Below are 21,488 nucleotides of genomic sequence, written 5' to 3' on the forward strand. Positions count from 1 at the left end.
CATCTTAGAAGCTGGCGAAGACCGCCAGTCGTTTGCACGCTCGGACGCAACACTTGTCCGCACTTAGTGAGCTATCCGGAGCCGGGGGCACGCAGCCGCGCCCTGAAGATCGTCCACCACACTTTTCATCTTGACAAATGGGTCATCTTAAGCTTGACCCTGGCAAACACAGCGTAGGCACGGTCGACTGTGGAAGTATGCATTGGCATAGTTCGGAGTCTCGTATGAATATTTGGTCCTATTTGTGTTCTCTCCAGCGCTCCGGCACTGCCGGCACACGCCGTATGGGAAGCACATCTCCTATGCGATCTCCAGCAGGTGGTGCTCCTTCATGGATAGCTTTCTTTACCCATGGATGATGGGAGTGCACCGTGCATGTTAGGGCGTATCGTCACGCAAGGTGCTCTCGTCGTCGTCTCCGCAGGAGCTCGTTGTGCCTAGGTACGCGTATCCGTGACGGTGTATTCGAGTCAGGAACTTGAATATGACGCCGTGAGTCTATAAATTTGCCAGGATATCCTCAGAAAATCCATGTTATTTGACTAGTCGGTGACTGGGTCCGCGGATAGGGTACCAGGGTGTTGTGGCGTACATCGCAGAATGCAGTCCCCTCGCCGTTGTATCCCTGCGTGGCTGCGCCCGCCCGTCTCTGTCCCTCCATTAGCGCAATGCAACAATGGGCCGAATGAACGTATCCTCGCGGGTTCGATATCAAAGTTAGCAAATATTAGTGGGCTGTAGCATGCTTAAAGCACATCTCTAGAGTCCAAAACACGGGCAATGTCCTCGGAGTCTTCCAGTGCTCTGGGCTTTCTATACACAGTAGTCTCTCCACATTAACCTCCCCACAGCGGCCATGCATACCTTCACAAAGCTACTCTCCGCTGTTTCTATCCTGTTCGTCGCCTACTTGGCTCCTGAAGCGAACTTCTCGGATTCCTGCTCTGGCAAATCGGTTCACCGGCGGGTCGATCTGCTCCACCTGGCGCCATGACGTTCTTGCTCGAGACTGTGATGCCAGAGAACATCGATGACAACGGGGCCGACGGCACCTGGTCGTATGTCAAGCATCTTAAATCTTAATTTGCATTACTCTTGTTCAGAGTCTGGCCCGCCTTGGTAAGATATTTAGTCTTATTTATGTTTCATCTGGCGCTCCGAGTTGACGCAAAGCCCGCACGTTCTCGATCACCACAGTGTTTCTCGTCTTTGCATTCGTCGCGTTTTGCCCGCGCAAGCTTTCAGAGCCGAGGCCGTGCCTTCATCAACAGCCTGAGCTGATAACAGGATGCTACTGCGTCGACGCGTCGAGAGCGAGCCGCCGTGTTGTTCATAGTGCTGACTCGATGTCCCTTGGCGGCACCTGAAGACGCATGTCGGCGAGCATCGACTCTGGGGAGCCATGTCTTTGACTCCTGCAAGGGATGGCCTCCGACGTCAGCAGTCACCGCACATCAAATGACGAGTTGCGGGAATTTAGGCTGCCGCAGGCGAATTCCTAATCAAACACTGGTAGTGGAGACATGTCCCTTGGGTCTCTGCGGCTTTCTGTGCTGGACACGATAGGTCGCAGACCAGCTTTTGAACATCTGTGAGTAGATCGTCATAGTGTGCGCAGCAGGCACCTCCTTTGAGCTGCTTAGCCCCTCGACTCAGACTCTGGTGCGATCAAAACGCGTCGTTCTCTGGTATCGATTATCGTGATACGTTGGTAGCTGTCGCATCGAACACGAGCATACGGCTTCAAGTTATTAGTAGATGTATGGAAAGATCTTATACGGTGTCCTCTCCGCCCATCTGTCCCACTGCTCCCCAAACTCCTTCCTCAGCACCTCGTCTTCCTTCTCCACCCGCTGTACTAGCATCGTCGGAATGGAAAGCGATACTGCCGACCACACGACGGTGAACACCTTGCTCCACAGCGAGTCCCATCCGATACACTCATGGAACCAGCCGCCCGGGCTGACGTAGACCAGGATCGCACCGACGCTGATCAACACATTCCCGAGGTAGCTCGGGTGCCGGACGAACGCGTACGGCCCGCTCGTAACGAGCTCATGGTCCCGCCTGACGGCGAGCCTCCACGTGAAGAACTTGCCAAGCGTGCGGTAGCAGAGGAGGCGTAGTGCGCCGCCAGCGCCCAGGAGTAGACACCCTGCGAGCCACGCCGGTGTGATGCGTATGTTGTGTGAGAGCTGGCGCGAGTCGCGGATGACATACGGCGCGCGCTGTGCGACCAGCGTTGAGGGGAAGTGTTCCGAGAGGATGACGGCGGACTCGCATAGGGCATTGATACAGTAGCCCGCCTAATGGTGTCCGCATAAGTACGTCGTGGTACCCACATGTGTTACCGGCTGACCTTAATACCAAGTGGCACAGAACTCTCCCCGACCCAGTCGCTGCCTCCATACCTCTCATGCTCCTCCGCAGTCGGGGGCGGCCCCTTGGGCGGTGTCTGAGCGTACACTACAAGAGATGTCGAGATGAGCAATAGCGGTATTTTCAGCATGTTGTTGCTCGCTCCATGTGGGCCAGGAAACCAAATCATCGCTCTGTAGGGGGGTGAGCAAGAGGCGGTGCGTTAGAGGAGAAGTCCAACGTTCCTTTATGTAGTATGGTTACACATCTACTTGTGGAAACAGGGATCCCCGACATTTGTATCAGATGGCCGTACAAGCCCTCCAAAACTTTGCCCAAATCGCCCGGATAGTAGCCCTAAGCAATTCTCAGATTATTTCGCCAGCATGGCGCCGGCCGAACTGCGGCACAGCGTGATGGCATGATGGCTTGGCTAGGGGTAGACTGAGACAGCCTAGGGTTCGAACAATCTGAACACGCGTGTAGGGTTAAGAGCAGATCAGCGGGCAGTCAGCAAACTGACGAGCACAGTACAGCTATACATCTGAGTCACCAGTACGTGGGCTAACAAGCACTACAGCGGGTAACATTACCTCGTTCCGGCGCAGTGGTCAGAAGGAGACCGAATGTGAGGGTCTTCGCATTGTAGGAGCCTCTTCGCCCATCCCCAGTGAGCAGCGCCGCGGTTTCCGTGACTGCATCCTCGGCCAACCAGGCGAGCAAAGAAAGAGCTATGGCAAGGAAGGGTTGGACGTTCCCTTCATTTGGCTAACGCCACAATGTCGATGTGCACGGGAGGAGGGGTGCCAGCTCCCTGGCCTCAGCAGCTAGCGCACTCGAAGTCGCATGAAAGCCTCTCAATCTGGCAGGTAGCCTTGAGAATGCACGCGGAATATTGGTTATCTCCCATCACGCTGTGCCACTGTTCAGCGCTCAGCGCTCAGCCGGCACCTGAGAAATAAGCTGGCGAAATAATCTGAGAATTGCTTTGGACTAGTGGGATGGATTCGAGCTAGTTCACGGTGGCTGTAGGGGTGGACGGCTTTTCTGCTGATGACGCAGATTGGCCATGAAACATGTCTTATAACTTGAAATAGATCGGCTCCCATCCCGTAGGCTCGTCCCATGCCGGTTTCTTGTGAAACCCAACTAAGGGGGTCTGTACATTAATACCCTACGTTGGTAGCACTTCGAATCAAGGAACAAAAGAGAACAAAGTCGTGCTCCTCAATGCCGGCAGACGGGTGCTGAGCCGCCGGGCCATATATTTCATCGTTCACTCTCCCACGTTCCTCCGGTCTCTCCCAGGATTAACTAACTGGGTCTCGACGAGGATGACCTCGATGTTGAATTATACGAAGAACGATGTGACATGACAATTGCAAGATGTACAAAAGCTGAGCAAAAACGACGAGATCTATGCGCTGATGACAGCAGAAACTTTGGCACCAATCACAGACAAATTCCCAGATTCTTCTTCGAGCAAGCGGTAGTGATTACCGTGCAAGACGACCTCGTCCAACGAGCTAACGAGCGGAACTAGTCCGTGGTCCGTGTTCGACTCCGTGCGGAACAGCGTGACGTGCCCCTCGTACCGCGGCATCGCATGCACGTAGAGAGCGCGGAAGTTAGCGAGGGCGCAGGCTTCGATATCGTGCTCCAGGCGCACGCCTTGCCCACCCATGTCTCCCAACTGCAACCCAATGGCACCCATTGCCATCGGAAGAACCGTGAGCACGGTCTCATCGATCTTCGCCTGCGTCAGCGCGGCGTCATCCACAGGATGCGCCGACGAGTCAAGCACGAAGAGATTGACATTCCAGCCCTCGCGCTGAGCGAGGCGCGCCACCTCGACCGCGACGTGCCCGCCGTAGGAAAAACCTAGGATGTTGAACGGCGCGATACCGGGCGTGGCGTTGCCTATGCGGCCCAGCTCTTCGACGATGCGCGCGTAGTAGTACTTTGCTTGGTTCTCGACAGTGTGCATGTCTGAATCGCGCAGAGTGCTGGCGTGACCTGTTGACACCTGGTCTTGGGAGAAGTCATCGAGTGCGACATACCCAGGGTCGTTGAGGGCCACGACGTTGAACATGTCGGTGGAGCGAGACAGCGCGGCAAACATATGACCGAGACCAGTGACCATGGGGACACAGAATAAGAACGGCTTGTGAGGTTCCTCAAAAAAGACGAGCACTTGGGGTATGTGGAACTCCTGGTACGCCGAGGCAGTCGTCGAAGCTGTCATCGATGTCTGATCAACTGGCTTGGCAGCGATCGCTTGCCTGATCTTGCCCGCCATTGCCTTGACTACGGGTGTGTGGAACACGTCCATTAGAGCAAACGGAACATCGAAAGCTTCTTGTATCCGGAAGACCAAACGGGAGGCGAGGAGCGAATGGCCACCTGCGTCGAAGAAGTTCGAAGATCGACGAATAGATGTACGACCAAGGAGGACCTCTATGATCCTACAGAGGCGCTCCTCGACCTCGTCCTCGGGCTCGCCCGAATCGTCCTCCTCTGCGTCAACATTCAACATGCTATCGGCGTCGGCAGCCGCACGCGCTCGGAGCTGGGAGCGGTCCAGTTTACCATTAGGCGTCAGAGGGAGGGTCGGAATCCAGCGCACGAGGTGAGGGATCATATACGATGGAAGAGTCTTGCGCAGCGTCTCGAGGAGCCGTAGTGAGAGGGAGTGGGGCTGCGAGGCCGATGTTGGCGCAGCAGCAACAGCGTACGCAATAAGCAGATCGTCCTTGCCTTTATGAGACTTGAGATATACGACCGCAGCGTCGTTGGCCAAGCCATTTTGGCGAATGGCCACCTCGATCTCCGAGAGCTCCAGTCGCTGTCCACGAATCTTGATCTGGCCGGTATTCATCCTCCCGATAAGATGCAACAGTCCATCCGAGCCCCATCTCGTAGCATCACCCTGTACGAATTATTAAACGCGCAAGGGAAGGGTATACGGAAGCGACATACCGTACGGTAATACCGAGTGACACCTTGGTCGAGTTCGTCAAACCCAAGCTCAACAAAGGCCTCGGCCGTCTCCTTCGGCCTCCTCAGGTACCCTGGGCCGACACCAGCACCACTGATGATCAGCTCTCCGACCACGCCCGGGGGCACTAGACGACCCTGTGTATCGACAACGAGACCCTGAGCGGTTGACATCGGTCGGCCAATGGGAACTGGTCCAGACGTGGGCATGTTGGGAGCGTCAGCCCAGAACGTGGCGGCGAAGACACAAGTCTCCGTCGGGCCGTAACCGTTAAGAATACGGATCAGCGGATTGACTGATTTCACTCTTTGTAGATTCTCATAGTAAGAGGCCTCTCCGCCGACCTGCAGAATGCGGAGCTTGCGGAAAAGCTGGGGTGCGAGGTCGAGGGCTTGACTGAACAGTGCAACAGACATGAAGCAGCCTGTGACATCAAAGAGCTGGAATTGCCCTGCAAGAACGACAAGGTCCAGGATGTCGTACTGGTTGAAGCAGACGACAGTGGCGCCGGAAAGGAGCGTGCACCAGATATCGATGATACTGGCGTCCCATGCGAGGTTGTTGATCATCCCGATCCTGTCGCCAGCTTGGAATGGGAAGACGTCCGTGTTCGAGACCAGTGCGACCACCGCGGACTGCATGACGACCACTCCCTTCGGCACACCAGTGCTGCCAGATGTGTACATGACGTAGGCGGCATCCGTGCGAGGAGCGCAGACGAAGTCGGCGGGGGAGGCGAGGTCGATCTCAGCAAGGAAATTGGAGATGTCGAGGTGGGTGATACCCTCCGCGTCGCCGGCGAACTCTGGCGACTGCGAAGTCGTGATAAGCAGTCCTGCACCACTCTCGCGCAAGAGCATCTCGAGACGCTCTGGAGGGTAGCGGACGTCCAAGGGCACATATGCAGCTCCGGCTTTGACGATGGCGAAGATAGATACGACAGCGAGAGTTGACGGAGGGATACACATTGCGACGAACTCGCACGCGTCTCCCAATGCCTGTACGATCTTCCGTGCCAGCAAGGACGAGGCCGTGTTCAGCTGCTTATACGTCAGCAAGAATTCTCTCTCCTGTAAGGCCAACATGTCGGGGTGTGCGTCCACAGACTTCTTGAGAGCATCGACGAGGGGGGATGTCGGTGGAGGTGGAGGCGGGGCGAGTGGGACGCCAAACCGTTTCAGGTGTTTCACGGAGTGCTGAAATGGAATCTCCTCGACCACCAGGTCAGGACGGAGAAGGCAGTTCTCGAGAACGTCCACGAAGCTGTCGCAGAACGCTTCGATGGTATTGGGACGGAAGAGGGACTGGTCGTAGATGAGCTGGCAACAAGGCTCATTTGGGTCGCTGTAACGGAGCTCAAGGTCGACCAGCAAACTGATAGAGCAGGTTAATTAACGGACACGCAGTATGGTAACAAGAGTACGAACTCTAGCTCCCTCGGCGGCGCAACATCAGATCTGCTTGACTTGCGGGAAAGCACGACATGAATGGCAGAAGCCGACGACTTCTGTCGTCTCCGTACAGCGGTGGATACATCCTTGATAGACACGGCCGAGAACTCGGATGCCTTCTTGACCGAGGTCTGTGCATTGTCACGAACAGCTGAAAGTGCAGCATCACGATAAACGGCAAGCCGAGCGGGAACGATATCCAGCGACTTGTTCGTCGCAAGCCCTGAGCGTGGAGGTCAGCTCATCTTCCGTACGCAGAAACACAAGGGAACGCACCGATAGTGATATCCCCTTGGCGGGTGTACCGATGGTTGAGCACAGAGAGTGCAGTGAGGTACAGCGCAGGAAGCTCCTCCTCGCCCAGCGACGAGGCCCGAAGTACATCGCAGATAGTTGGCGGCAAGATGAAGGAGTGCGTCCCTCGCTGCGGAGACACACTGCCCGAACATCTGGGCATGTCGAGAGGGAATTCGCAGGGGACATAGTCGTGCAAGTACGCTGCCACGTCAGATGGAGTCGGCTGGCGAAGCGTCGAAGAGGATCGCGGTGGACTGATGGCAAAGTGTACGTTGTCAACGACCTGCTCCAGAACCTTTTGTAACCGTTCCGTCAAGTCGATGACGGTCTCCTCCTTGAATAAGTCGGTGCTGTACACAAACTGGCCGGCCAGCTGGCCGTCACTCCCGGGGAAGAAATGGACTTCCATATCAAACCTCGTCAGATCCATATTAATTCGCGGGTTGGAAGCACGGACGTCTCCTATGTTGAACGGTGCAGTCTTCACAGTCTGGTAAGCGAGGATAATCTGCGCCAACGGGTTGCGATTGAGGTCACGAGTCGGGTTGAGAATCGAGACGATCCGCTCGAAGGGCAGGTCCTGATATTCGAACGCCGCCATCGACAGGTCTCGCACTTGTTGAATCAGCTCCAGAAACGTCATCCCAGGACGCACTTTCAGCCGGAGAATTTGCGTGTTGACGAAGAACCCGACGAGCCTCTCGGTCTCGGCTCGATTGCGATTGGCGATGGGGAAGGCGAAGGAGGCGTCTGTCTGACCGGTGAGCTGGAACTGAACCATGCGGAAGGCGGCCGACAGGAGCATGAACATCGTCACGCGCTCCTGCTTGCATATTTGCCCCAGTCGAGTGAACAGCTCCTGGGGAAATTGAGCGATGTATGCCTTCCCCTCATAGCTGAGATGTTGAGGCCGTGGGAAGTCCGTCGGCAGTCCCGCCGCCTGGTTGCCTTTGAGCTGCTTCGTCCAATACTCGAGCTGAGGCTGCACCATACGCTCGAAGTCTTCCGACCGCTGCCATTGCGCGAATTCCTTGTACTGATTGGGCAGCGGAGGGACCTCGTGGTCTTTACCGGCTTGGAAAGCGACGTAGATCTCCGCTAGCTCCTGACGAATGACGTCAAAAGAAAAGCCGTCAACTATGATATGGTGCATGCATAGGAGCAGATGAAAGTGGTCCCGTGAGAGTCGGAACAAGGTTGCACGGACCGATGGCTCGCGGTCGAGGGAGAACGGACGCCTGACATACTCTCCGATGAGTGTGCGCAGGGATTGTTCGTCAGTATCAGGGTCCACGGATACGACCTCAAGACGAGGACAGAAATCGACCACTCGAGTAGCCGGCGCATAGTTCACCTCGACAAAAATGGTGCGGAGAATTTCGTGACGAGAGACGACCTCCTGGACGGTGCGCTCGAGAGCGTCGATATTCAGAGATCCTTCCAGCCTCAAGACGTAGGGAGTGTTATAACAAATGTTCTGCGATCCGTAGTATGCGAGTTTCGAGAGGAACCAGAGTCGTTGTTGGGCAAAAGACAATGGGTAATGCGTCCCGTCAAATGGTATCGTCATATCCATGGAAAGTTCGTCAGATGGGTCGGAAGGACCGGAATGGGAGAGGATGGTCTTCGTCGGGAAACTGGCGTGCTGGTCAGGTGGCGCGGAGGTGAGACCCTCGCGGATGCTAGCTGCAAGCTGTCTAGGGGTGGAGCGGGCAAATATTGTCCTGAGCGGGATAACGACGTGGAACTCCGATTCGAGCGCAGACTTCAGTCGCGTCGCAAGCAAGGAGTGCCCTCCGATTTGAAAGAAATTCGCTAGGGGTGAAACTGCTCGACTCGATAGCAGGCGGCCGAAGATTGCACATAGCCGGGCTTCCATGTCGTTCGCGGGCAAAATATCCTGGTCTTCCTCGGCGGCTCTGTGAACATCACGGCTAGCGTCCTTCGCTGCCATCGCTGCCAGTTGGCGCCGATCCAGCTTCCCACTCGTCAGGAGCGGAAGAGCATCCACGGACAAGAGTCGGTCGGGGACCATGTAGGACGGCAGCGCCGCCCTCAGACGTTCGCGAAGGCTGTTCTCCACGTGCGTCCTGAACACTAGCTCTTGTAGTCTCGAAGTAGCAAACGAAGAGATAGATGCATCATCATAGTCGACAGTCTTGAATGCGACACAGGTGCCACCGTTGGCGCCATCGAGGAATCCCTTGACGAACACCGCATCCAGAGTCGTCGTTTCTTTCTGACGCGCGACGCTCAGCTTGACTGTCACCCCGCACTGCTCCGCGAGACGCTCCAGGCCCCATGCAGACCAGCCTTGCGCGGCTGCGGCCTCTATGCGTGGTGGAAGTACCGAGGCGAGGTCAGCAAAGCGATCTGACGAAGATGAGAAGACGGCCGTCGCTGCCACGAGCTCCCAAGACAGGAATCGATTCGGAATGTGTTCCACTGCCAGAACGTTCTCGTTGCCGGCGGCGAAGTCGCGCACTGCGTCCTCGAGGTCTGAATCCTTCCAGCGTAGCGCTTCGTAGTCATGCCAGGCAGGAGGAACGATCAAGGGTAGCTTTTGGTTGACGTGAACGATGACTTGGTAGCGAAACTGACTGAGCTCGTTGCAGTACTCGATCGCCTTCGGGATAATCTCGACATGTGCCACGGTAGGGATAGTGAGGCGAAGACTGGTGAAGAACGAGGGGTCAACCAACAGCTCAGACCGATACTTCTCGCGATCGAGAATCTCGTCCCGCAAATCCTGGAGCGTTCGCGATTCGAGCTCGTCCTGCCACCGGTGGGCCGCGATGTCGAGAGCCAGCAGACTGCCGAAGGGAAGACTTCGCACATCTCCAATGAGGATACGGCCTCCAGGAGCGCACTTGCCGACAATATCTTCGATGGCCTGGTGCAGGTATGCCTCCGACGGGAAGTACTGGACGACAGAGTTCATGAATGCAAAGTCCGCATCAAACGCAGGAAGTTCGGAGATCTCATCGGCGGCGGCATGCCAGATCGATGTCTTGTCGCCCAGCCCGAGTGCCTTCAACTCATCCTCCAAACGCTTCGTAGCCTCTGCTGAGGGTTCAATGGCCCACATGCGGTCGACGGAGGGAAGGATCTGGTGGACAAAGATGCCGATGCCACAGCCAACCTCGAAGGCGGACCGTGGGCGCTGCTGATGGAACGGCCGGAGGGTGTCGTGGAGCCACGCTGACGAAGAAGCGAATTTTGTCAGGTCCCTTGGGTGCTCGAAATACCAAGAAAGTGGTCGACTAACCGGTCATCTCGAGCTTCGGGATGGGCCCTCCAGTGATCATGCTGTCCCAACCTGAAAAGTCTGCGCGTGCTTTTGCCCTGTGTTCGAGCAAAGATTAACGAAGATGGACATGCTCATGAGATGAAGGGAACTCACAGATCATACGCAGCGTACATATCATCATACACATCCCTCCATGTGTCCACAATCGCAGAATCGCCTTTTGACGCTGCTGCAGGTGTATCCTGGGTACTAACATGATCGTCAACCTCGAGCGTCTGCTCGTAGCCGAGGATAACATATGCGACAAGGCCGGAGTCGCCAGCATCGGTCGGCTTGTGGTAGCTGACGCCGGCGTCGGCGACGAGTCCGGTGCGCAGGATATTTGCCTCGACTTCGCCGAGCTCGAGCCTCTGTCCAGATATCTTGATTTGCCCAACATCCATCCTGCCCACGAACTGCAATCGCTCATCACACCAGCGCACAGCATCACCCTACAAACGCCCGAGGATAAGTCAGCTCACTTGCCGAATTTGAAGCAGACACTGCTCACCGTGCGGTAGAACCTTGTGTTCCCAGGCAGATCGTCAATGTGCAGCTCGACGAACGCGTCCGCGGTCTCTGCAGGACGGTTGAGATACCCCTCGGCGATGCCCTCGCCACCGATGATCAGCTCGCCAATGACGCCCGGCGGCACGAGCCGCCTGTAGCGGTCGACGACGAGCACTTGGCTAGTCTCGAGCGGGCGACCAATGTGCACGGGCCCGGTATGCGGTACATCGTCGTCGCCAGGGAAAACGTTGAAGATCGTTGCCATCACGCACGCCTCGGTCGGGCCATACGCATTCCGGATCACGGCGCTCGGGGCTGCCGCCCGCGCTCGGCAGACGCTCGCATAGTCGAGTGCCTCGCCGCCGGTCACGATCTCCGTGAGCCTGTGGAAGGCGTCAGGGCAGACGGCGGCGAACTGGCGGAAAAGCGATGTGGGCAGCAGGTAGCCATCGATGCGCGCAGTCTGAAAACGTCGCGCGAGAGCAGGCGCGTTGAGCACGTCGACGCGGTCGAAACACACGAGTGTCGCGCCCAGCAGGAGCGTGCACCAGATATCGGCCACGCTCGCGTCCCAGGCCAGATTGTTGATCTGGGCGATACGGTATCCCGGGCCCCATGTGAAGATGTCGCGATTGGTGGCGAAGGCTACGACGGACGACTGCTTGATGACAACGCCTTTCGGCTTGCCGGTGCTGCCACTGGTGTAAAGCACGTAGGCGGCATCGTTTGAGGACTCCGCGGGCGAGGCGGGCGAAACAGATCCGTCGCGCTCCTCGTGGACAGATGAAGCAACGAGCGACTTTCGGTCATCAAGGAAGCTGGTGACGTCCAGATGTGCCACACGCTCGCGATCGAAACCGAACGAAGGCGATGCTGAGGTGGTAATAACGAGAGATGCGCCAGAGTCTTCAACCAGCGACTCAAGGCGTTCTGCGGGGAAGCGTATATCGAGAGGCACGTATGCAGCGCCGCTCTTCACGATAGCAAGGATGGTCAAGATGGCAGTGGCTCCCGAGGGGATACAGAAAGACACAAAAGCATGTGTTTCTTGCTGCTTCGTGGCCTCTAGGATCCTCCGAGAGAGAATGGAAGAGAGGATATCGACTTCATGGTATGTCAAGGTGAGGTCTCCGTCAATGAGCGCTGGGAGGTCATGATGGGCGACAACGGCGTCTGAGAAGGCCTGGATGAGCGTAGGACGAGGCTCTGAGGAGATTGGTACGGGGTCGACAGGAATGCCGGCCGCGACGAGCTGGTCGAGTGCATGAGAGAACGGAATGTTGTCTACTGTGTGGTCGGGGGTAGAGACTATAGCTGCGAGCACGTCAACAGTATTGTCGAGGATGGCTTGGATAGTGTCTGGTTCGAAGCGAGTCGGGTCAAAGCTTATGTTCAAGCGCAGATTGTCCGCGGAGGGACAGGCGCTCCAGACCATGGCGAATAAACTAATGTCGACGATCACTCAGTGACGTTATTGTTGAAGCAGGTGTAACCTAAAGAACTTACCCGTCTGCTGTGCCACCGACAGGGACATCACCGAGGTACACGAGTACAGGGAGAGCGACGCCGCGGGGGTTGTTCCTGTTTGTGGCGAGCTGCGGCAGAACAGACTCGAACGGAAGTGTGTGACGCTCTAGGGTCGAAACAAGCTCATGTGTGGCACAGATGACGTCTGCAAACTTGTCTCCGTCCTCGACCTGCAGGCAGACAGCTAGAGGCCCTTCGGCCTTCCCACAGGCGTCGACACCTGAGAACCTCGTTCAGTTCGGTGTACCGCAGAGCAAAGGCAACAAAGACTCCTACCGATAGCGGCGTGGACTTGTCATGAATATTACACATTCCGGATGGTTCTCCCAGATTCCATGGTATTCCTTCACTTTCTATACACCTCTGTATATTCGTAGGATATTCTAGATATTCAGTCTGACATGTATATAAGGAGCTCATACTGCTCAATAACAAGCCAGACTCGAGCTGGTCTTTCCTCACTCACACTCCTCTCGTCTGTCTCCTCAGCGTTGTCGTAGCTCAGTCCAGTTAGATTGTTAGTTGCTGACATTAGCTCAAGTCTCCACCAACTGCCCTACGACAATTCTCGTCAATTCCACACCAACCATCATCCATCTCCACACGACGATCCACCCCATACGCACATCCGACTCTCACCCTAACTCCTAACCCTATCGAACTCTATCACATCAAGACCCGGACCCCTGGAACCCTTCTCCGTGCATTTGCACAAACTTTTACCATACCATACCCCCGAAGTCACCTCTGTAATCACTAGCCCTTAGGCAGCTAGACAGAGCTCCATCCAATTAGAATCGTACGCTGCCCTACCATAGGTGGTGTTAAACGCTTTGCGCAGCGCAAGCGGATATTCCTGAGTACGATGTGGCAATCAGTTGCGACCGGGCGTCGGAAAAGCGGTAGCAGTTAGATCGACGATCCCATTGAAGGTGTCGGACCGAAGAGACACAATTGCTCTTTAGGCTGCTACAGTATGTCTAGAACTGTATTACAATTAGCGTTTCGGTTCTTATTCGGAAATTCCCATCTCTGGCAAATTCTACCCCTGATCTGGTCGTTACAACACAATTAGTCCCAGGGTTTGCTGCAATCAGCTTCACGGACCTGATAGCTCATGACAACGCTCTCTTGTGACTGTCGAGGATATCAACATCGAGTACTAGGAGATAGAACTATCTATAAGCGCGGAGATTCCGTACAATATTGCGTACAACAACCGTGCCCACACTCCCCACACAATAGTACTCGCTGCCCACGGTGTGAAGAAGGACTACGCGAAGAACTAGTAACCAGAGTAAACACTGGAGAACCTAGCGAGTCCCTCGCCAACCCCGAATCTATAGTGTCTAGCTCAGAACCCAGAGGAAGATGCGACACACTCGATTCAGTCACTGAACACCTCCGTTCAATCGCTCTCGGAGAAACCGAAGTACCACCAGAAGGTCCACCAGACTTTGTGGAAGAAGCCTTAGAAGATTCTGAAGCCGCGGACCCACCTTCCCGACGTTCTCCCACCCCACCTTCATCCCCATCTGATCCCGGTGCGATGGCCGAGAACCAAGACAATGCCGCGCTCATAAATGGAAGCGCGATGAAGCCTGATGCCTTCGATGGCACGAAGTCCAAGTATATCGCTTGAAAGACACAAATGAAACTCTACGTAGTCACGCAAAGGAAGCGGCTACCCGAGCAATTTGACAGGGTCTTAATAATCTTGTCCTACATGAAAGGAGGCCATGCTGGCAAATACGTCGCCACATACATGAAAAAATACGACACCGACAAAAACACGGTGATCCAGACGATGAATGAACTGTGGACGGATTTGGATAAGCATTTCCTGATCGACGAGCAGGCCAAAGCCTACGACCCACTGCAAGCAATGCAGATGGGGACGCTATTGGCGCAGGAGTTTTTCTCGAAGTTCGAGTTGTGCGCTTTCCAGGCGAACATTCACGATTTTGAAGCGCACTTCCAGGAACTCAAGTCGCTTCTAGAAAAAGCACTCCGGGCTGACATCATTCGGCTTTTGTACAACTCCTCGGAGGAACTTCCAACCACCTACGCGCTCTACAAGTTACGGGTCGTGCGTATCGACCTTAACCAGCAACAGTACCGCCGAAGAAACCCACAGTCCCAAAGACAGGGACAGTTTCAACCAAGGCAGCAGCAGGCGCAGAACACACCGCGAGCACAAACTAGTGCACCCACGCCAGCAGCTGCTACGGTGCCAGTTCAGACACGGCGCGACGGAACAGGCGTTACATTCGGTGGCAGAGGCCAACCAACGGAGCTAGACCAGGCACGACGCTTGGGCCTTTGCTTCCAATGTGGGGAAAAAGGACATCTTTCGTGCAATTGCCCTAATTGGCAACAAGCTCAACAAGTACGAGCTGTGGAAACCCCGGCAGTTTCCACTACCAATACATTCACACCGCTTGCATCACTCAATGAAGCTCCTGCCGCGACAGCAGAACCATTTGACTGAAAAACGGCAATTTGCGAAGAAATTCGCGTGGCCATGAAGGGTTTTGCAAGCGGTCAGCCGGGTATGTAGCCGAGTTGACTAAAGAGAATTTCACGAACTATCTGTGTTCTTGGTTTGGGGTTCCCATATATATACAGAAGAAAGGGGCATCCGTAGAACGGCGCGGAGAGATTCAACCCTCTTGCTTAATTCCCCTGGATAAAAAATTATTACCTACACCAGAACATCAGACTGAACCTACACAGTGGCAGCGCCACACACCCTGGACGGCGGCATGGATCCGCCAATGGATAGTCAGCAAAGAAGCTGCAGTGCTTAGATTGTTGACTGAATGGGTACACTCAAAGAAGAGTGTTCACGCCTCCGAAGCCTGTGTGAACCAAATCAGGCAAATGAAAGAAGAAGAAGCTATAGACTTCTTGAATGAATTACGAAAGCAACCTCAATTTATCCGAGGAAGGAAGGGGACACAGATGGACGTCCCCATGATCATCACCACCCTCGACACGCAGCAACGCTTATCAGTCAAAGCGCTACTAGACACAGGTTGTACTGAATCTTCCATTGATGCACAGTTTGTCCGCGATAACAACATCGCTACAAAGAAACTGCCATCACCGATCCCTGTCTATAATGCAGACGGCACGCACAACGCTGGCGGCGCTATCACCGACTTTGTTGAATTAAGGGTAGAGATTCAGGACCATGTAGAACGACTCCCGTTTGCAGTTACCAATCTAGGGAAGACTCCAATCTTCCTTGGATATAAGTGGTTGCAGATTCATAATCCATCCATTGATTGGCAAGAACACGTCATTCAGTTTGATCAGTGCCCGGTTACCTGCAAATACGCTGCCCGATTAATTGATATTGATGCCGATCAGGACGAGCCCAGCGATCTGGAGGCTCGCCTAGAAGAAGGGGATAGAATCTTTATTCTTGACCACGAAACCTACTTTGCTACGGGAGCAGCGCACATTCGCACCACAGCCACTGATCTAGCCATCAAGGAGAGTCTGAAACACGAGACTAAGACATTTGAAAACACTGTCCCAAGTCACTATCACGATTACTCCGATGTGTTTAGCAAAGAAGACTTTGATTCTCTACCTCAAAGAAGACCATGGGACCATGCAATCAAACTCACACCAGGCGCGCAACCAATCAGCTGCAAGGTTTACCCAATCTCGATGAACGAACAAAAAGAACTTGACAAGTTCATAGAAGAGAACCTCAGAACCGGAAGAATCCGACCTTCAAAGTCCCTGTGGGCTTCTCCCTTCTTCTTCGTCAAAAAGAAAGACAGACGTCTTCGACCCGTGCAAGATTATCGAAAGCTGAACGAGCTGACGATTAAGAATCGCTACCCGCTTCCCTTGATACAGGAACTAGTAGACAAGTTGAAGCAGGCACAGTACTTTACGAAATTAGACGTTCGATGGGGGTATAACAATATCCGCATCAAAGAAAGTGATGAAGGAAAAGCTGCCTTTCTCACCAATCGAGGACTGTTCGAACCACTAGTCATGTTTTTCGGTCTCACAAACTCTCCAGCTATGTTCCAAACCATGATGAACGATATATTTTGAGACCTCATTAGTCAAGGACACGTAGTAGTTTACTTGGACGATATCATGATCTTCACTCAAGATCTGAAAGAACACCGTCAGATCACACGGCAAGTTCTACAAATCTTAAGAGAACACAAACTTTACCTAAAACCGGAAAAGTGCGAGTTCGAGAAGACAGAAGTCGAATACCTGGGCATAATAGTGGGAAAGGACGTAGTCCACATGGATTCAGTCAAAATAGAAGGAGTCGTCAATTGGCCTCGACCCGAGTGCAAACGAGATATCCAAGCATTCCTCGGCTTCACCAACTTCTACCAAAGATTTATCCAAGATTACAGCAAGATAGCAAAGCCACTCAGTTCATTAACAGGAAATGCTACCTTCGAATGGACCATCGAACAAGAAGTGGCGTTCACGAGCCTAAAAAACACACTCTGCTCCGCACCAGTATTGGCCATATCCAATGACGACGGCCCCTATCGCGTAGAATGTGACGCATCGGACTTTGCCATAGGAGCTGAATTAGCCCAGAAGCAAGATGGCAAATGGAAGCCCGTCGCTTATCTATCCAAAGCCATGACAGCAGCCGAAAGAAATTACAAGATTTATGATAAGGAACTTCTCGCAATCATGACTAGTCTTAACGAGTGGCGCCAGTATTTCATGGGCGCCCGGCATCCATTTGAAATATGGACAGACCACAAGAACTTAGAATACTTCCGGAAGCCACAAAAACTCAATCGACGACAAGCTCGATGGGTAACCAAATTAGCTGAGTATCACTACTTGCTACATCATAAACCTGGAAAGACGAATGGCAAGGCCGATGGACTGTTTCGACAGAAAAGACACAATGCAGGGAAAGAGGACAATTCAGATATCGTGCTATTAAAACCAGAACATTTCCATGCCCTAATCCATAGTACTGTATTTAGTTTAGAAGGAATCGACCAGGACTGGATCGCAGAGATTAAAAAATACAAAAAGAACCGAGACTCGCTAGTTACCGTAGCCTTACAGAACAAGGACAAAGATTGGAACGAAGATAGCACAGGACTCGTGATGTGGAAGAACCGTATCTACGTACCGATAAATAGGAAACTCCATGAACAGATCATTGTTCATCACCATGATACCCCATTGGCAGGACATCCCGGTCAATACAAAACACACGAAATGGTCACGCGTAACTACTGGTGGCCTAGAATTCGAGAAGACATCCGAAAGTATGTGGCTGGATGCAAAAAATGCCAGAAGACCAAGGTTCACACAACACGACCTACCAGACTTCTCTTCTCCAATGAAATCCCTACGCGACCCTGGGAAATAATCTCTGTAGATAAGATAGGAGTATTACCGGAGTCCTTTGGATACAATGCTATTCTTGTAGTCGTCTGCATGTACTCCAAGCAGATAATCACGATACCGAGTAACATTGAACTCAATGCAGAAGGATGGGGAAAAGCATTTTGCGACCATGTGGTGGCACACCACGGACTACCCCGAAAGATCATCAGTGATAGGGGCACTGAATTCAAGAACAAGTTCACCTCCAAACTATACTGATCGCTTGGAATCGAAGCCAACCCTTCCACCGCATATCACTCTCAGACGGATGGACAAATGGAACATATCAATCGGGAAATAGAACAATATCTCCGATTATTCATTAACTACCGACAAGCAGATTGGGCCGAATGGTTGCCACTCGCGGCCTTTTTGTACAACAATAAAGTCCATTCATTCACCGGGTATACTCCATTCTTCGTCAATAAAGGGTACCACCCTTATGAAGGAACCCAACCAGTACGAGAAGGACTAAGTGAAAACGTCCAACAATTTGTCGAAAGAATAGATCGAGTACGTGAAGATACTAGCGCGGCTATCAGTCTAGCGCAAAAATCCATGAAGCGCTTCTACGACTGAAAGAGAAAGAGCGGGCCAGAATACAAAGCTGGAGATAAGGCCTGGCTAGAAGGGATAAACATCCGAACCGATAGGCCGATGAAAAAGCTCGACGATAAGCGGTATGGACCTTTCAAGGTCAAACGCAAAGTCGGCGTTTCCGCCTATGAATTGGAACTCCCACGCCAATGGAAACAACACCCTGTTTTCAATGAAAGCCTTCTCAGTCCCTTCCAAGAACCCACGTATCCCTCACAGCGACGTAAATCGGTAGTCCCTGACCTTGTAAATGGCGAGGAAGAATGGGAAGTCGAAGAAATTCTTGACTCCTGTCGTGACTGAAATGGAAACTTAGAGTATCAGGTGCTCTGGAAGAACAGCCCCCACGGCGATCGCCGTTTCTGGGAATCACGAGCGAACCTGACTAATTTTCAGGAACTTCTTCAGGAATTCCATGCCAGACGTCCCGACAAACCCGCGCCTATGACGATTCGAATCCCCCCTCTATTAACACGACCCGTCCACATGCTCACGCGTGATACCACTCTTTTGGTACAACGGATGGGTGGGATTCTCCCAAAGCAAGGATCTGAAGAATCTGCTGGGTTTGATTTTTATTTGGCTGAAAGCGTTAAGGTACCAGCACAAAATCACAAGATTGTTGGCACCAGCATAGCGATGCATGCCCCTCATGGAACCTATGCGCGAATTGCACCACGGAGCAGATTAGCAGTCAAAGGAATAGATGTTGGTGCTGGAGTCGTAGACCGGGATTACACCGGAGAAGTGCACGTGGTGTTGATTAATTCCACCAATCAACCCTTTCAGGTACGCGCCGGAGATTGAATCGCACAAGTTATTTTGGAACGCATTGCGTCATGCGATATCGAGGAGGTGTCAAGTTTAACAGAGACTCAATGAGGATCAGGAGGCTTTGGGTCGACTGGTAAATAATCGTGAGGACACGATTCTAGACGGGGGGGTAATGTTATGAATATTACACATTCCAGATGGTTCTCCCAGATTCCATGGTATTCTTTCACTTTCTATACACCTCCGTATATTCGTAGGATATTCTAGATATTCAGTCTGACATGTATATAAGGAGCTCATACTGCTCAATAACAAGCCAGACTCGAGCTGGTCTTTCCTCACTCACACTCCTCTCGTCTGTCTCCTCAGCATTGTCATAGCTCAGTCCAGTTGGATTGTTAGTTGCTGACAGGACTGGGGCAGAGTAGCGCAGATGCAAGATGCGAATGGCAGCGAGCACAACCTCGTGGAGAGAAGCAGAGGCTTGCTCAGCAAAGGTGACTAGTTCTGTATACAAACCACCGATGATGGTCGTGGATGTGACCGAGTCAGTGATGAAGTCTGCGTGGGCGACAAGGCTGTCGGCAGAAAACTCTATGGGCACGCAGTCACGGAGAGCTTCGGAGGCGACATCGGGCAAAGTGGTAGAATTGATAGTGTCTCCCATTGTCTTAGAGATGCGCAAGAACGATGTCGAGAGGAGTCGTATAGGATAGCTTAGAAGGCTCTGAGTCTGAGTGGATTTGTGCCAGTATCTAAGCTTAGGTACAAGTGCATTGGGTGCCGTCCTTTGTACTGTCCTGGAACCTCAGTTCAGCGCAACAATCTTTACCTTCAGCCGCACATCATACTACAAAAATCCATGCATCCATGAGTTAGCAGCTTCCATCGAAAGTGTAACATCTGGTTGGGGAAAGATTAGAAGCCCAAAGCGTGTCGGTGGCTGGAAAAAAATGTCAGGTTCCACTCGGCGATATATTCTTCTTATTAGCCTTATAATCGGCCTTACTGCAGGACCAGGCAATCAGCGACAAGTGTCTGCATTTGCCCTTATTCGTGTATACTAGTAGCGCTCTGGAAGGCACGCATATGGTTTCTCGTCTTTTTTGTAAATATTGGTTTTATCAGAAAGAAGAGTTAAACTGGTGGCACCCCTTGTACCGACGTGACCACCGCTCTCGAAGAGCAGCCGTCCGGATTAATATGATGCGTGACTCAGTGGACTGGTCATACGACTACAGTATTGTAGAAATCTTGCTCACACGTTGTGGGGATCCTAGCCAGGCGACAGCCTAATACCTTACCTAAAAGGCCTATTCCTAACGCGAACAAATTTCTCAATCAGCCATATACCTCATGGCGACCCGTGTGCCAAACTAACTTACTCATATGAAGCCGTAGCTCCAAGACACATGGCCTTCTGTAATTCTGAGAGGTATTTTGAGCCGAAGTCGGCAGATCGAATTCGGTTTGGTGAGTTCAAGTTTCCATAAAGCGAGCGTGAGAATTGGGCCGCCAAATTTATGTTTTGCATATTACAAGCATTCATGTTCAATAATGCGTGCTGTCAGGCATGGACAGCAGCCGTAATCTTTCAGCAAAACGTACAAAACCGAGGGCACACTCCTTCCATGCCACTTTCCCGTCCACAGCGTGGCTGCAGGGAAGTGCATAGTAAGAATGGTCTCGTAAGCGCTTGAGACTGTATCGCGGTTTCTTCTGTTCTATTTCCATAGAGAATATCTGCGTAAGCGATGTGAGGATGCCTCCTAAGTCCTTCTCGGTGCTCAATATGCAGACTTACAATGGATGTCAGCCCTATAGGCACAGTCTCACATGTACCAAGACTGACACGTTCTGTATGGCCTATTTTTCTCTATTGTCTCGTGAACTAGAGGCCACGGATCTTTCATGTGAGTATTTCTGTAGACCTCGGGCATCTCTTCGCCAAATGTTCCGAGCCACTTACCACACAACTCTAACCTTGCCAATGGCCAGTATTGCTGCTATAAGGCGTATCCAATTGACTTGAGACATGACTAAGGCCTTGAAGGTTGCGGTAGCAGATGACCAAGTCGCCGTGATGAAGCATGTCAGAATGGTCGGAAACATTTCTAACCTTACCCTCCAAGACACCAAACCAAAAATTAGGCAGCCCCAGGGTGTGTGGCAATTTGCAAGCCAGTCGGGCCTCTTCTGGGTCGTCGGAAGTGTCAACGTACGATGGCCTCCGAGCGCACTGCCCCACCATGACCGATCCCCTTTCAAATCCAATCCA

General features: G+C 52.9%; 4 protein-coding genes across 4 annotated transcripts; all 4 read right to left on the reverse strand.

Annotated features, from left to right (window-relative positions):
* Positions 1 to 1,649: 1,649 nt before the first annotated feature.
* PHACADRAFT_153017 (uncharacterized protein) lies at positions 1,650 to 3,203 on the reverse strand. Its single transcript, XM_007400966.1, has 2 exons — positions 2,360 to 3,203; positions 1,650 to 2,306 (listed from the first exon to the last, which is right to left on the reverse strand). Exons 1-2 carry the CDS (start codon positions 2,546 to 2,548, stop codon positions 1,752 to 1,754), a joined length of 744 nt encoding a protein of 247 aa, XP_007401028.1. The 5' UTR covers positions 2,549 to 3,203; the 3' UTR covers positions 1,650 to 1,751.
* Positions 3,204 to 3,671: 468 nt separating this feature from the next.
* PHACADRAFT_264246 (uncharacterized protein) lies at positions 3,672 to 6,743 on the reverse strand. The gene has a single exon (XM_007400967.1). It carries the CDS (start codon positions 5,234 to 5,236, stop codon positions 3,776 to 3,778), a length of 1,461 nt encoding a protein of 486 aa, XP_007401029.1. The 5' UTR covers positions 5,237 to 6,743; the 3' UTR covers positions 3,672 to 3,775.
* A 305-nt stretch (positions 6,744 to 7,048) lies between these two features.
* On the reverse strand, positions 7,049 to 12,338 carry PHACADRAFT_104685 (uncharacterized protein; the record flags this gene model as incomplete). The annotated part of the gene is made up of 3 exons (XM_007400968.1): positions 7,049 to 9,181; positions 10,609 to 10,845; positions 10,896 to 12,338. The coding sequence occupies 3 exons, from the start codon at positions 12,336 to 12,338 to the stop codon at positions 7,049 to 7,051; spliced, it is 3,813 nt and encodes a 1,270-aa protein (XP_007401030.1).
* A 6,311-nt stretch (positions 12,339 to 18,649) lies between these two features.
* Positions 18,650 to 19,877, reverse strand: PHACADRAFT_200704 (uncharacterized protein; the record flags this gene model as incomplete). The annotated part of the gene is made up of 2 exons (XM_007400969.1): positions 18,650 to 18,735; positions 19,553 to 19,877. 2 exons carry the CDS (start codon positions 19,875 to 19,877, stop codon positions 18,650 to 18,652), a joined length of 411 nt encoding a protein of 136 aa, XP_007401031.1.
* Between the last annotated feature and the right edge of the window lie 1,611 nt (positions 19,878 to 21,488).

The sequence above is a fragment of the Phanerochaete carnosa genome (assembly GCF_000300595.1).
Source record: "Phanerochaete carnosa HHB-10118-sp unplaced genomic scaffold PHACAscaffold_11, whole genome shotgun sequence".
Classification (NCBI taxonomy): domain Eukaryota; kingdom Fungi; phylum Basidiomycota; class Agaricomycetes; order Polyporales; family Phanerochaetaceae; genus Phanerochaete; species Phanerochaete carnosa.

Bases quoted from the DNA above. Each gene is read 5' to 3' on its own strand.
- PHACADRAFT_264246 (XM_007400967.1), bottom strand. From the start codon at position 5,236: ATGAATACCGGCCAGATCAAGATTCGTGGACAGCGACTGGAGCTCTCG.
- PHACADRAFT_153017 (XM_007400966.1), bottom strand. From the start codon at position 2,548: ATGATTTGGTTTCCTGGCCCACATGGAGCGAGCAACAACATGCTGAAA. The intron at 2,307-2,359 runs GTCAGCCGGTAA...GGACACCATTAG, and splicing joins CTGTGCCACTTGGTATTAAG to GCGGGCTACTGTATCAATGC.